The sequence below is a fragment of the Ovis canadensis genome, chromosome X (assembly GCF_042477335.2).
Source record: "Ovis canadensis isolate MfBH-ARS-UI-01 breed Bighorn chromosome X, ARS-UI_OviCan_v2, whole genome shotgun sequence".
NCBI classification, from domain to species: domain Eukaryota; kingdom Metazoa; phylum Chordata; class Mammalia; order Artiodactyla; family Bovidae; genus Ovis; species Ovis canadensis.
The window spans coordinates 32,969,077-32,982,449 of NC_091727.1; the positions used below are offsets into that span (position 1 = coordinate 32,969,077).

Consider the following 13,373-nt stretch of genomic DNA (forward strand, 5'->3'; position numbering starts at 1 on the left):
AAATCTTACTCACTTTCTCTCAGTCTGTTTTGCCTTCTTTATGGTCTCCTGAGGACAATCATTTGTAGACTCTCTTCTTGGCTTTGGTCTGCACTCTTGCCTGGCCCAGGGCTGCCCCATGGCTCCCTGAGAGCCAGGTACCAGGGTTTTTCTGAGCTTTACTATGGTCACATGTAATTTTGATCTCTACCTAGTCCCTGAAGTACCTAATTTTACACTGCTTCATTTATTTCTGAGTCTTTATCTCTGAAAGAATACAATTAATTTCTCATTTTAAATTCAGTTCTCAAATATTAAGCACTTCATAGTACTGCCTAAAATCTAGAATTGCTACTTCTAAGATATGAAAGACGAACTGAAAATCCATAGAAATCTAGAATTCATATGTAGAAATAACAGAAAGGGACATTTGAGAAGAAATAATGATAGAAATAGAAAAGGGAAATGCAAGGGGAAGAAAGAAATTTGGAAGCTCTGACTACCTGTGCTACATCAGGGCCAAACATAACTCTTAGTTAAGATGTTTGCTTGTGGCTGTCTCAAATGTCCTCACTGTAGATTAATTGGGAAAGATGACTCTAAACCAGTGGATATGTGAAATAAGTTTTTTTAACATGTATTAGCAATCAGTGGACTACATACATCTTTGATATATCTATCAATCTATCAAATTTCAGATCTAATAAAAATCCAAGGTTAAATATAATTGTAATATTAAATTGATTATTCTTCATGTATATTGTTCTTACTTGTTTTATCATGGAAAATTAACATACAATTTTTCCCCAAGTCATGCATCATCTGTATTTTGGGATTCTCCAGATATGAAAATCAAGAAGAAATGGTTTCTGAAGAAAATATATTTTATGAATATTTATTTCAAAAGTTTTATACTGGTTCACTTATCCTTACTTTACTTCAGCAATCTTTATTGCATTTTACAAATATTTGTTGAGAGCCTATTATATGCAGGTACACAATGGTATTTTAAGTGAGTGGTTTAGGGGGATTTTTGATCCTGTGTCTATCTAACTATAAAGTGTTAATAACTTACCTTGACAAAGTTGTAAAAAAAATTAACCCTGCATATAGGCTGTGTCAAGACACCGGGGAAATGGAATTGGAGAAAATAGTGAGTAGTAAGATAATTCAAAGCAAAGGACTTAAATGATGTATTAAATGGAGGCAAAAATATTTTACTTAAATTTTCTTTATGGTTGCCTTAATCTTTCAATTCATTTTGCATCCACTGGCACAAGCTTTTTGTTAGTGTAAGCTTGAGTGATTTATGACATATTATATTCATAATACTTAATATAAAAGATAGTAGGCTAAAACATTCAATCAGATAGAATTGGACTTCAAGTGCAATATATTACAGTTTAAACATACCTTATATTACTACTTCCAATTTCTCAGAATATTCAGCTGCTATTAAAGTACTTGGAGTTCTTAGAAAACAGTGTATGCAAGGATTTTTCTAATGCATTTAAAAGAAGTAATGATAATATGGAGTATTTTTCACTGAGTTAATAAGCAACATTAACAAAATTATATGCTTAGAAAACAGTTATGCTAATTGTCTAAGACATATTCACTCATCCCATATTAAATGGAATCAACAATATCAAAGAAGAAATACCCAAGTAAGTCTCATCTAGGAGTTGAAATAAATGAAACTGTCATCAGCTAGGTCAAAGAGGGTTGAATACCCGTCGGTTTCATGTAAGTTAACCTAACGTAATTATAAAGCCTCATTTTGCAGACTTTCACACCCTGGTTTTGCGAGGAGCACTGCATTTGCATAATAACAGAGTGGTGATCATTTCACTTCACTTTACAATCTCTCAGAATAGGAACAAAAATGTATCTGCTAGAAAATCCCTATGGTTTATACTCTATTACAAAAACAGTTCTAAAAAGATCAAGCTTATGATTGTGACTTGCATTTTTAAAGACAGAATCATAAAATTTCCATACAGTTGTTTGAAAGAGAACAGTGGTTTCTTTACCTCTTGGCCTATGATATTTCAGTACTAACAATATTTTATATTTTCAACCTGCTATTAATTATTAGCAATCTCACTAGGCATACAATCCTTCTATAAACTTTTTAACCCATCAAATAGATAAGCCAGGTATAAGGACTAAACTATAATGTGTAAGTCAATGAGATAAGAAGTCCGTGTGCAAGTTGATATAAGTTCTTTCACAAAAGATTTATTATTTACCATGTATACATTAAGAAAGTAAAATTAGCATGGGATGGTCTCAGGAAAGCAATACATATTTTTGGATTAGATGCTGAAATAAAGTAAATGTATGGTAAATTGACAAATTCACACTGCTAATGTTATGAAAAAATGATGTGGCAAAAGAAATTAAGATGTATTTCTCATTTTTGATAAGGGCACTCTTTCCTATGCTCTATTAATAGATTACATTTTTAATCTGAAAAACTAACCACTAGAGTTAGGGAAGCCCAAAGGTAGGGGAAACTACCCACTTTAAGAATGCAGATTGGAACTTTGAAATTGCACCCAGATTTTTTTTTTTTTTTGGTTAGTAGGCCTCTGTTATTAGAGTAGTAGTTGCAAACACACATAGGTTTGCCAGTAACAACTCACAATTTGTGCAAAGTTGAGTCTTCGAAACTGAGCAAATTTGCTCTCAATTTCCCGCCAGCGCTTGCTGAGCTGGATCTGAGTTGACTCCACTGCCATTGCTGCCCCATCCTCAGACAAGCCCTCAGCTTGCCTATGCACTGCATTCAGCTCCTCTTTCTTCTTCTGCAACTCACGATCAATTTCCTATTGAGCAAAACCAATACAGGGCCCAGGGCAGTTAGCTAACCACATGAATCAACCTATCCCAGCACATACCTGTCCCAGAAATTTCACAGGCTGTCGTCATTTTATTTTCACTTTTCATAATTTACAAGTATGGAAGCCAACACTGTCATCTTCACCCAAGGACCCAAATATTATTTCAGTTTTTCTTTGAATGCTCAGTTTTAGATACTCTAATTGAGAAAATATTGAAATTGATCTAACAGATTTCTTTCTTGTCAATTCCTCTAGTGTTTTGGGGGTTGACCCAAACTGAAGTGATTGCTCATTATCAATAGGGACCATCCAGATAGAATATAATGCAGTGGGTAATCGAATAAGTAATTTATTGCCTTTTTAAAGTTTTGAGGAACTCAACAGAGAACGAAGCAAAATAAAAAGTGTAAAATAACAGAAAAAAACATCTTCAGACAATATGCAACAGATAAATCTATAGAGATTTGACACTGATGTGAGAAGATGCTCTGATGAAATGAATGTGCTAACATGAGATAGAAGTCGTCCATATACCGATAAGTCATTTGTTCATCTGGAACAAAGATACACAGAGTCAATTACAATTTTACCAGGAAACATATAACATTTCTTAATTCATTTCACAATGTCTAAGAATAAAACATTTTATTCATTCAACATTATGTCAATTGAAAAACAATACAATACATTTACTAAAACAAAACAAAATACAGAGAAACACCTCGGGGAGAACACTAATAGAAGAAACAAGAACATCAACATTTAAAACATGATCCATACAGGTTAAGTTCAATAAATTAAAATGTAGCAACAAATCTGAGATTGACATTCTAAAACAACATTACCTTTATTTTCCTTTCATCTCTGGGTTCAGGTAGGCTGGCTAATTTTTTTTCAATGTCATCCAAGCATTTCAGGAGATCATCAGCCTGCCTCTTGTACTGATACCACTGGTGAGAAATTTCTAGAGCCTTTTTTCTTCTTTGAGACCTCAAATCCTGTTCATGGTGCAGATATTATTAAAATATCAATATATAAGCATATTATACTTCTGGCTGTAGTCATTTAAAAATAATTTGGTTCCCTCACCTTCTTGTTCAGGTTCAGTTAAATTCACATTTAAATGCTACCCATACAAGCAGATTATTAAATTATGTAGTCACGTGACAGAACCCATTACACGAAGCTAAGAAAACTGAACAATCCACTTTCAGTATTTTTTCTTAGTATGCTCAAACTTTTTTAGAAATCTTTTCATATTTGATTAACTCTTAATGAATCAGATGAATTACTATGTACAGTTTGTGAAATTGTTCAATATGTGAACTCAACTGAGGTAACTACATACTTGCACAAACTTGCTGAGTTTGCATTTGAATTTTAAAATAGGTAAAAATTCTAAAATTTCTATCTTCAGCACTAGGTTCAAAATTTTGAGTTTATATAGCCAAGTAGTTTACATTTGTAATTTTAGAAATGTCTGCAAAAAAAGGTTCATAGGACATGAATATTTTGTGATTAGAAACATAGTGTTCTTAGTTATCACAGAAATTGCTTCAAGCTATATATATATGTTCAAGTGCGAAAAGTGTACGCCTGTGAGTATGCATGAAAATGACAATTTAAATATCATAAAAATTATTTTCCTTTTTGACTTGTATGGCAAACTTGCTCATTGGCATCAAACCCAAATGCAAAATGATAAAATTTAGAAAAGGAAAAGTGCACAGGTTTCAATCAACCTGATGAGACAAATAAGGGTGACTACTTTAATGAATCACAAAAGGGGAAAATTAATCATCTTACTCCTTACAAGATCATCCAATGTCTTCCCTGATCAACAGAATTTGTTGTAATGCTATTTTACAAGGGAATATATTTTACATGTTTTATAAGGGAACATAAGAGCTCAGGATACAGTTTCCATTTCTTCAGAGTAGTAGCAATTAGGGTTTCATGTATAGATATAACTGGAGCAAAAGAAAAGAGTGAATATCAAAGAACTGCTGAAATAGTCACTGCTTTGGAAAGTTTCACCTTCTTTGAAATATTTCATAAGGACTAGACTTGAACACTTGGCAGATTAATAACTACTGAATTTAGTATATTGGTGTGGCAAGTGTTGATTTTCATTAATTGCTTTTAACATATATCTGAGAAAAATGATTTTGATTTCATTCTGCATTTTGTTTAAAATTGGGGATGTAAAATTTTCTACAGTTTACATTTTCAGTTGAATTTCTAAACCTCCTATGGAAGTAATAAATGCCTGGGATGAGCCAGATGGAATGCTGCTTTTTTCAAAGGTACCAAGATACAGCCACGTGAAAGAGAGTTGAGCCATGCCTTACTGGTGACGCAACTTACATCTTCGCCAAGAGAAAGGGCTTGTGGTCACCAAATCTGAAATTATTTTTATTTCCTAAGCACAAGGTGGTGTGTAATGTGTAAAGATATTAAGAGATATTATAGATATTTCTTTACAGGTATGCCAGATAACCATTAAACACTGCTGTTCAGTAGGACACATATCATCATACGACCAGTGTAGATGTTTCTAAAAGCTTGGTCACAGTTGGAAGCATGTGAATTACACAGCTTTCTGATTTTCTGAGCACATTATGGCTTGCTCTTGTACTCCCTCAGGGAAGAGGCCTTTTCTATTTCCTATATTTATCAGCAGTTACCTTCAGAACACCTGCTGGCCAATTAGACTTTCCTTGTGGATTCCTTGCAGGCACAATATTGTGTAATTACATTCTCAGCAGTGTTTATTTGGTTGTCTGACTATATGGGAAAAGGTTTTATACTCTTATTTGCATATAGAAAGCAGAGTCTATTCACCTATAAGGTGGATCCACCTACGTGGCTACACAGCTCTAAAAGAGTGATTTACAATGAAAAACTCAGCAATTAACAGTATTAGAAAATCAGCCATGCATGCAAATAGTGAATATTGAAAAGCACATTAAAAAATAAAAGGTTATTTCACAGAATCTTTCACATGTCCCATCTCTTCTCAAGAACTTTCTAGATATTATATAAACACCAATATTCTATTCTGTCTTTCCTGTGCAATTCCAGATGAGACACATGGGTACTTGAAGCTCTATACTAATGCTGGTTAAAATGAGAGCACCGGTTCTTTCTCATGGACATTAAGATTATTTTAGAGGACTCCTATATAAATGAAATTAGACTTCTAAATGTTTAGTTAGTTGCAAAGAGTAACTCTCTTAAAGGCAAAATGAAGTTAACTGAAAAAAATGAACTATTAAACAAATGTTAGGTTACCCCAAAAAGTGAACCTACTCTGAATTAAATCAAGAAAATATCAAGAGCAGAAAACCTCAAAAATATACAAATTGGTTACGCTGACAGTTAAACAGGTTTTTCAAGACACATGTCAAAATAACTTACAAAATAGGTTGTATTACAAAATTAAATATATGAACAAATGAATGATGCATTTAATATCTTTTGATTACTACTCAGAAAAATGTGTCTAAGTAAATACCTTGAAATTTTTAAGCAGCACATCTTTCAAAATCAAAGACAGCACTCAAAATTGTTAAAACACAGACACTGAACAGAAAAAAAAATATGTATTTCTGGTGACTAAGATTCTTAAGCAAATTTTATTTATGAACAATAGATTTTACCCTGTACATGAAAAAAAAAACACAGGCAAGGTATATTATAATTTTAGCTCTAATACCTTGAGAGCATTATGTTTTGTCTGTAACAGCTGCTGTTTTATCTTTATTTCCTCTCGCTTTCTCTCATCTGTGATTCTTTGTTGTAAGTTGTCTCCTCTTTGCAACAATTCTTTTACAGTACCCTCATTGTCTTCACTCTGATTAAAAACAACAAGTACAGTCTTCATTTTGGTTTAAAAAAAGCTGTACATCTTTAACAGAGATAATAAAACATGTTATTAAAACACATACAAAAACTCCAATTTAAAACTTTCAGGGAATGCTATCCTAAGATACTGCACTCAGAGTTTCTTTTTTAATATGCTATACTTTAACTTTTAAAAGAAGTTTCCTCCTGTCTATTTCAAAAGGACACATCTGATTAGAGTTGTATGTAGAAAGATGAGGGAGCAATTTACTACATCATTTCAGACAAGTGAATTGTTATGAAAGCATTCTTTGGCCTTTGATTTTTAATGCATTTCTAGAAGTTAAAACAAAAAAAAAACTTTGGAGAAGAAAACAAAACTTGTTACATATAATGTTATTTCACAGAGGAATATAGATGTGGCTCTGTGAATGTGAGACTGTAAAATTTTAAATTTTAACACACACTCCTAAGTGAAAATACACTGTTTTAAGTGTACACTGATTTCTATATAATAAGTTCTGTTTTACATAAACTAGCTTCCCTGGTGGCTCAGATGGTAAAACGTCTGTCTGCAATGCGGGAGACCTGGTTTCAATCCCTGAGTCGGGAAGATCCCCTGGAGAAGGAAATGGCATCCCACTCCAGTACTCTTGCCTGGAAAATCCCATGGATGTAGGAGCCTGGTAGGCTACAGTCCGTGGGGTCGCAAAGACGACTGAGCAACTTTCTTTCTTTTTTTTTACTTAAACTAAATGATTTGGAGCTTTAGAAAAAAAAAAAAACATGCTCAACTGCTGTCAAATATTGCAGATAATTTCTAAAAATATGTCACATATGCATTATTTTTAAATAAATACAATTAATATTAAATATGGATTAGAAAAATGACTTCAAATATTTTTAATATGCAGTTTGGTCTTTAGACTCTAAGAAAATTATTTTTATTTTATTTATTTTGAAATAGAATTATTTAAACAGTGTTGGTCCAATAGAGTAGCATATGTAACCATTGGATGTTTCACTTCTATTTCCTATCTTTTCTTTCAATGCAATATATATATACTTTCTATCAAGAAGGTTTGCTTTTTAATAGTACCCAAGATACTCTGATGAATTAAGAGAAGCAGACAATTTTTAAATGCGACATGTTTGTGTTTATAATCATCCATGGCATTCAATGTTGCATACTTAAATCTCTAATGCATATGTTAACTTCTATACACAACTGAGAAACTATTCAATTTTTTTAAAGAAATGAGATTTTCATCTGAGATGTGCCAGTTATTTGTCTAATGAAATAGTGTAATAGACACTTATGTTTACAGTCTTTGAAAAACCTTCCTTTTAAGAATATGTCATTAAAAATCTGAAACATTTCCTGGCGCTGAGGATAAAAATAATGAACAAACAAAACCCCTACTGCACTTCTTTCCCCACACCAGCTGAGAGCTAGAGGGCATAGTTGGTGAACAGCCCAAGAGGTAAGAAGCATTCTTTTCCAACTTGGTGCCCTCTGGTTTCTTCTTTGACATGAATAAGAGGTAGTTGTAGCTCGGTATCTTAGAAAAAGGTGTGTCTGGTCTTTCTTTCCATGAGCTGAATTGGCAAGATCATCAAACTCATACACAGGGAGTACTGAGTTAGGCAGCTCCAGGAAATCAGAAATGATACCAACGAGAACTGAGGTTGGTAAAACTGGTTCTCCTATTGCTTCATGTGCCTATTATTTACAACTTATAATTTACCTTCTGATATCATTTTCAAGCACTGTCTGAGAAGTCTCTAGCACTGATACATGTCTGAGAAATCTCTAGCATGACATATGTAAAGGTTAATAATGCCATATAGGTGATGGTTGTGGAGAGGGGAAAGGAGAGGAGTGAAGAGGAGTAAGGAGAAAGAATAAGTCAGTGAAAAGGAATGTGAGGCAGAAACATTCAAGCCAGAGAGAAACATAAAAGACATGTTGAAATGAGTCTGGGAATAACCCACATGGTTATATTTCTTTTTTCCCATGAAATAAGCAGCATGAATTTACACATATTTTAGATATATACTATAATACTTGTTAAACTTTTTTGTAAAACTACATTGTGTTAAGTTTTAATAAACAATGTTTATATCATGTATAATTGTCCCTTATCCAAAATAAATGTTATATTACCAAAAATAGGACTGAAGCAAAATATCAGCCCTCTCTGATGGCTGTGCCTTTTTATTATTATTATTATTAAGTTTCTAATTCATTTTCTGATTTGACTTTTTTTTTCCATCCATTACATTTTGTCCTTTGAGTATGGACAAAACATTGTTGAGTGATTTATTAGAATCTGTAAGTACTCCTGTATGCCCATATCATAGTAATTTGGCATTCAAAACAGTTCAATAACAATACTTTGCATTTGTAATAAATCATTAGAATCACAAAATGTACAAGGTATGCTCTGAGAATTTAGTTGGAGACTTGAATTATCTAATTTCCTTTGAAATATTTATTCATTTCATTCCTAGTTCATTCACACTTTTATCACAACCAATTTACCATATCTTTATTGAAGTCTTCCTCTTTCAGATTCACCCCCTGCTGAATTTCAGCCTCCAGTGGTTCAAGCAATTTTTGTATATCTGAGTTAAACTGCTCCAATTCCTTCAAAGGAATGGAGGCCTAAAAAAAAAGATAGTGCTAATTTAAATCAAAATTACTTTTTATTAGAAATATAAGCCAAAAAATGCATTTGTTCAACTTCCTGTTGCTAAAATAATGACATGCATTATGTTTTCATATTATATTTTATGAAAGTGTTGAAATACAACTGGGAAAGTACCTGAGGATACAAATAAAGACAAACATTTAACATCATCAGAGCTAAACATACATGCAGAATAATGCAATATTCCTCATTCTGATTTTTCAGCAAAAGTCAATTTCCATATACTTGGCTGGTCTAACTGTTAATATCCTAAAGTTGAATTTGATCTTATTTTAAATATTTTGATATAAATATCATTTGGGTAAATATCTCATCAGAAATTGCCTCATTCATCTAATAACAGTAACAGCAGTTAGAAATGCAGAATTGTTTCCTTATCCTCAGAAAAAATACATAGCAATCTGCTTAGATATTTTAAATGACATTTTTAACATGGCAGAATTGACAGGCATGCTCCCATAAGACAATGTCATGCTTGTCTTAGGAATGCTTTATTTGGTAGCACACATACACACAACAACAAAAAAACAAAATTGAAAAAACTGAACTCTTAATATCTCAAATGAAACATTTGAATATATGTTTTCCAACTTCATAAACATCACATTTCCTTTGATTTTGAAATTCATAATTACCATAGTCTCAAAAATCTTTTTAACCCCTTGTTTTTCTAAAGAAACCACAGTGAAAATCAAATATATATTCAAAAGAATAGGCACAAATTAAAGTTCAGTTAATGATATAAATGTTTATTCTATTCATCTGTACCTCTGTATTTAATTCTTTTGCATTAAAATACTAGAAAATATTTTATATCTGACAGCTTTGGAAAACTCACATGTGACAAATAAAAATCTTATTTTCTTTAGAGCTAAACATTTTCCACTTGAAAAAAAAATTTAGGAAAGATCCAGTGTCTTATGCCAGTATGACATATTCATCAAGTTGTTCCCCTCTCCCCCTGTCACCCTTCCCCAACAGATTCCTAGGCTTAGTCTTACTCTTTATTATACAGTATCTCCTAGAGGACAATATGGGAATGTGTTCAAGGAAAAAAGACTATCTAAAGGTATTTAGTTACTAATGAAAAAGTGAACCACTGAATGTTATTCACAAGAAAAAATTCTCACAGGAAACATGAATAAACACTTATCTTCTAGGTACTTGTATATATGCCAGAGAGGACTTATGGAGTTTTTCTAAAGAGCCTTTAGTATTTTCAATACTAGTTTTTAAATCCTAATAAATATCTGAAATATAATAATATGTTCTAGAATCAGCACAGATTGTAAGTATTATAAATAGGTTTTTGAATGGTGTTCCAATCTCTATTATTAACATACTTCTATACTTTAAAATCATATATTATATTATATATTATAAAGATGAAGAATAATAGCCTTTATTATAACTACACAGTATTAATTTGATGGTGTCTATGTTATTGAGTTGTTCACATTTCCTAAGATTTAGTAAGAGTAACTGCATTGTTGCACATATATATATATATATGATTTTGTGAATGTATGAAGATAAATGATACCTAAAATAACTTTATAAGTACTTGCATATCAATAACATGGGTCCATTATCTATAATGGATAATCTGATTTAGTCCTACACGTGCTTCCTCTCTAGTTCATCCTTTCTCCATATAGTCATATATAATAGTTTCAAAGGCTCAGAACTTGGGCATTCATAACTCAATACTCCTTCTCCAACAGCACTATCTTTCAAAACTTAAATATAACTTTCATAATATCTGTCATTTATCTTTAGCTGTGACCTCACTTTTCAATTCCAATCTAGATTCTTCCATAGCCAGCTGATTACTCACTTGAAGTTTAACATGTGTAGAAATGAGCTTATTATCTTGCCCAGAACTGCTCAGAACATTAACTTCCCTAGTTCTGTAAATATGTCATTTTTTTCAGTCATCCAAGTCTAAAACATGAGGCAGGCTATTTTCTAACACACCACTCTATTGTCTAATAAATACCAAATACTTGTCAATTCACTTACCATGAATCACTCGCTTTCTTTTCTGAGATACCACCTCTCCTAGTTCTCACACAAGACCTATGGCAAAAACCTCCTTACAGATGTACAATGCTTCCCACCTCACCAGTTCTATACTGTAATCAGGTAATCAGATCAATATGCTCCAAAACCACAGCTTTCATTATGTTATTTCTCTGCTCAAGAAGTATAAGTCAAATAAAGTCCAAACTCCAGCATGATAGTCAAAGCTTCCCCTAATCTTGTCCCAAGGACCTTTCTAACCTTATTTAAATGTCCCATATACGCTCTTTCTTACAGGTCTATTGGTGAATTCCTAGTATCTCTCCCCCAAGGATTAGAATGTTTTTCACCTTCTGGTGCTGCTGCTGCTGCTGCTAAGTCACTTCAGTCGTGTCCGACTCTGTGCGACCTCATAGACGGCAGCCCACCAGGCTCTGCCGTCCATGGGATTCTCCAGGCAAGAGTATTGGAGTGGGGTGCAATTGCCTTCTCCATTCACCTTCTGGTGAAAAGCCTAAAATTCCTGCAAGAGAATGGCTAGTTTGGACTTGAGCTCCAACACTGAGCAGTTGAGAGATTTGGGGCAAGTTATCTCCTCTTTGAGGTTTTGTTTCTTTATGTGTAACATGAGGATAAGAAGAATAGCTACCTCATAGAGCTTTTATGAGGATCAAATATGTTAGAATGGTGTTTGGTATATAACAAAGGCTCAATAGATATTGGCTCTTACTGTTTCCCCTCAAATTTGTACCCATCCATTGGCTCGAGTCAATATCTTCCTCTTTTGAAAACGTCCAGTTTATGAAGGATAAAATAAACACTTGTTGACATGGCATTTTTATTTTAACAACTTATTTAACAAAATCATGGAATTCTAAAGGTAAACATGGAAAAATTGACACTCCAGTTTGGTAAAGTCATATTATTCTTAATAACAAAACTTAATCAATCTGCATCAATATAGTGGGATCAAGGAGGATGACAAAAGGCTTTCCACCAGTTCTGCCCTGTGCAGCATTTTCATCCGGAATTATTTGAAGATCAACAAGTATGTAAAAAAACACATGATGAGAGGGATGAGCTCCACAAACATCCCATAAAGATGAGTAATTTGTCTGTCTTGTTCAACCTAGAGTCATTTCTGGTACATAGAAGGCACTCATAAATGAAATTTTCCTGAAAAACTAAGTGAATGCATGACTAATCATGGAATAGTGGAAGAAAAATTTGAAGGAGCTCTTGAATGACCTGGAATTGTAAGTAACACAATTTCCATTGTATAAAATTGAAGAGACTGGAGTAGCCAGCACTTCATGCGTGGATGTATACTAATTGCTGGCTAAATGCTAGCAGCAACATGACACCACTCGGTACAAAAATAATATAAGTAGATACAAATAGATTTTCGGAAACACTAGTACTTAGTTATGAATTATTCAAGCAAGATAATGTAAACTTAGATTTCATTAGTAGTATGTGTAGAGTCTAGATTTCCTGATCAAAGATTACCATGGATTTGTTTCTTAAAAATCTATTACATGGATTAGAGATTTTAATTATTCTGTGTGGTTCCAAAGTGAACAACTAGAATCAATTGGTAGAAATTACTTGGAGCTTGAATTTTAGTTTAATATAGAAACAACTAATTAGTGCTGCAATTTTTTTTCTGTCTTTTTAAAGCACTCATTTTAAAGTAGTGAGTGTCTCACTGCTAAAGTATATAAACAGGAGCAGGATAATGATGTATAGCTTCCCTGGTGGCTCAGCTGGTAAAGAATCTGCCTGCAATGCGGGAGACCTAGGTTCAATCCCTGGGTTGGGAAGATCCCCTGGAGAAGGGAATGGCTATCCACTCCAGTGCTAGATGTATTAGAGTATATGTTAGAAGTAAGATACTTTTCACATGAATAATCCTCTAAAATTTTATCTATTTAAAGTAAATTCTCTCCTCGGATCTTTGTTTACT

At 32.9% G+C, this 13,373-nt stretch overlaps 1 protein-coding gene across 7 annotated transcripts in view; it reads right to left on the minus strand.

Moving 5' to 3' along the window:
- The window catches only part of DMD (dystrophin), a 2,687,035-nt gene that overhangs the window by 1,330,413 nt on the left and 1,343,249 nt on the right, over positions 1 to 13,373 (minus strand). For all 7 annotated transcript variants that reach the window (XM_070291485.1, XM_070291489.1, XM_070291490.1 and 4 more), the window contains exons 38-41: positions 9,217 to 9,339; positions 6,544 to 6,681; positions 3,671 to 3,823; positions 2,628 to 2,810 (exon numbers count right to left, since the gene is read on the minus strand). In XM_070291485.1, the coding sequence (XP_070147586.1) occupies positions 2,628 to 2,810; positions 3,671 to 3,823; positions 6,544 to 6,681; positions 9,217 to 9,339 (597 nt within the window). The remainder of the gene's footprint in view (positions 1 to 2,627; positions 2,811 to 3,670; positions 3,824 to 6,543; positions 6,682 to 9,216; positions 9,340 to 13,373) is intronic.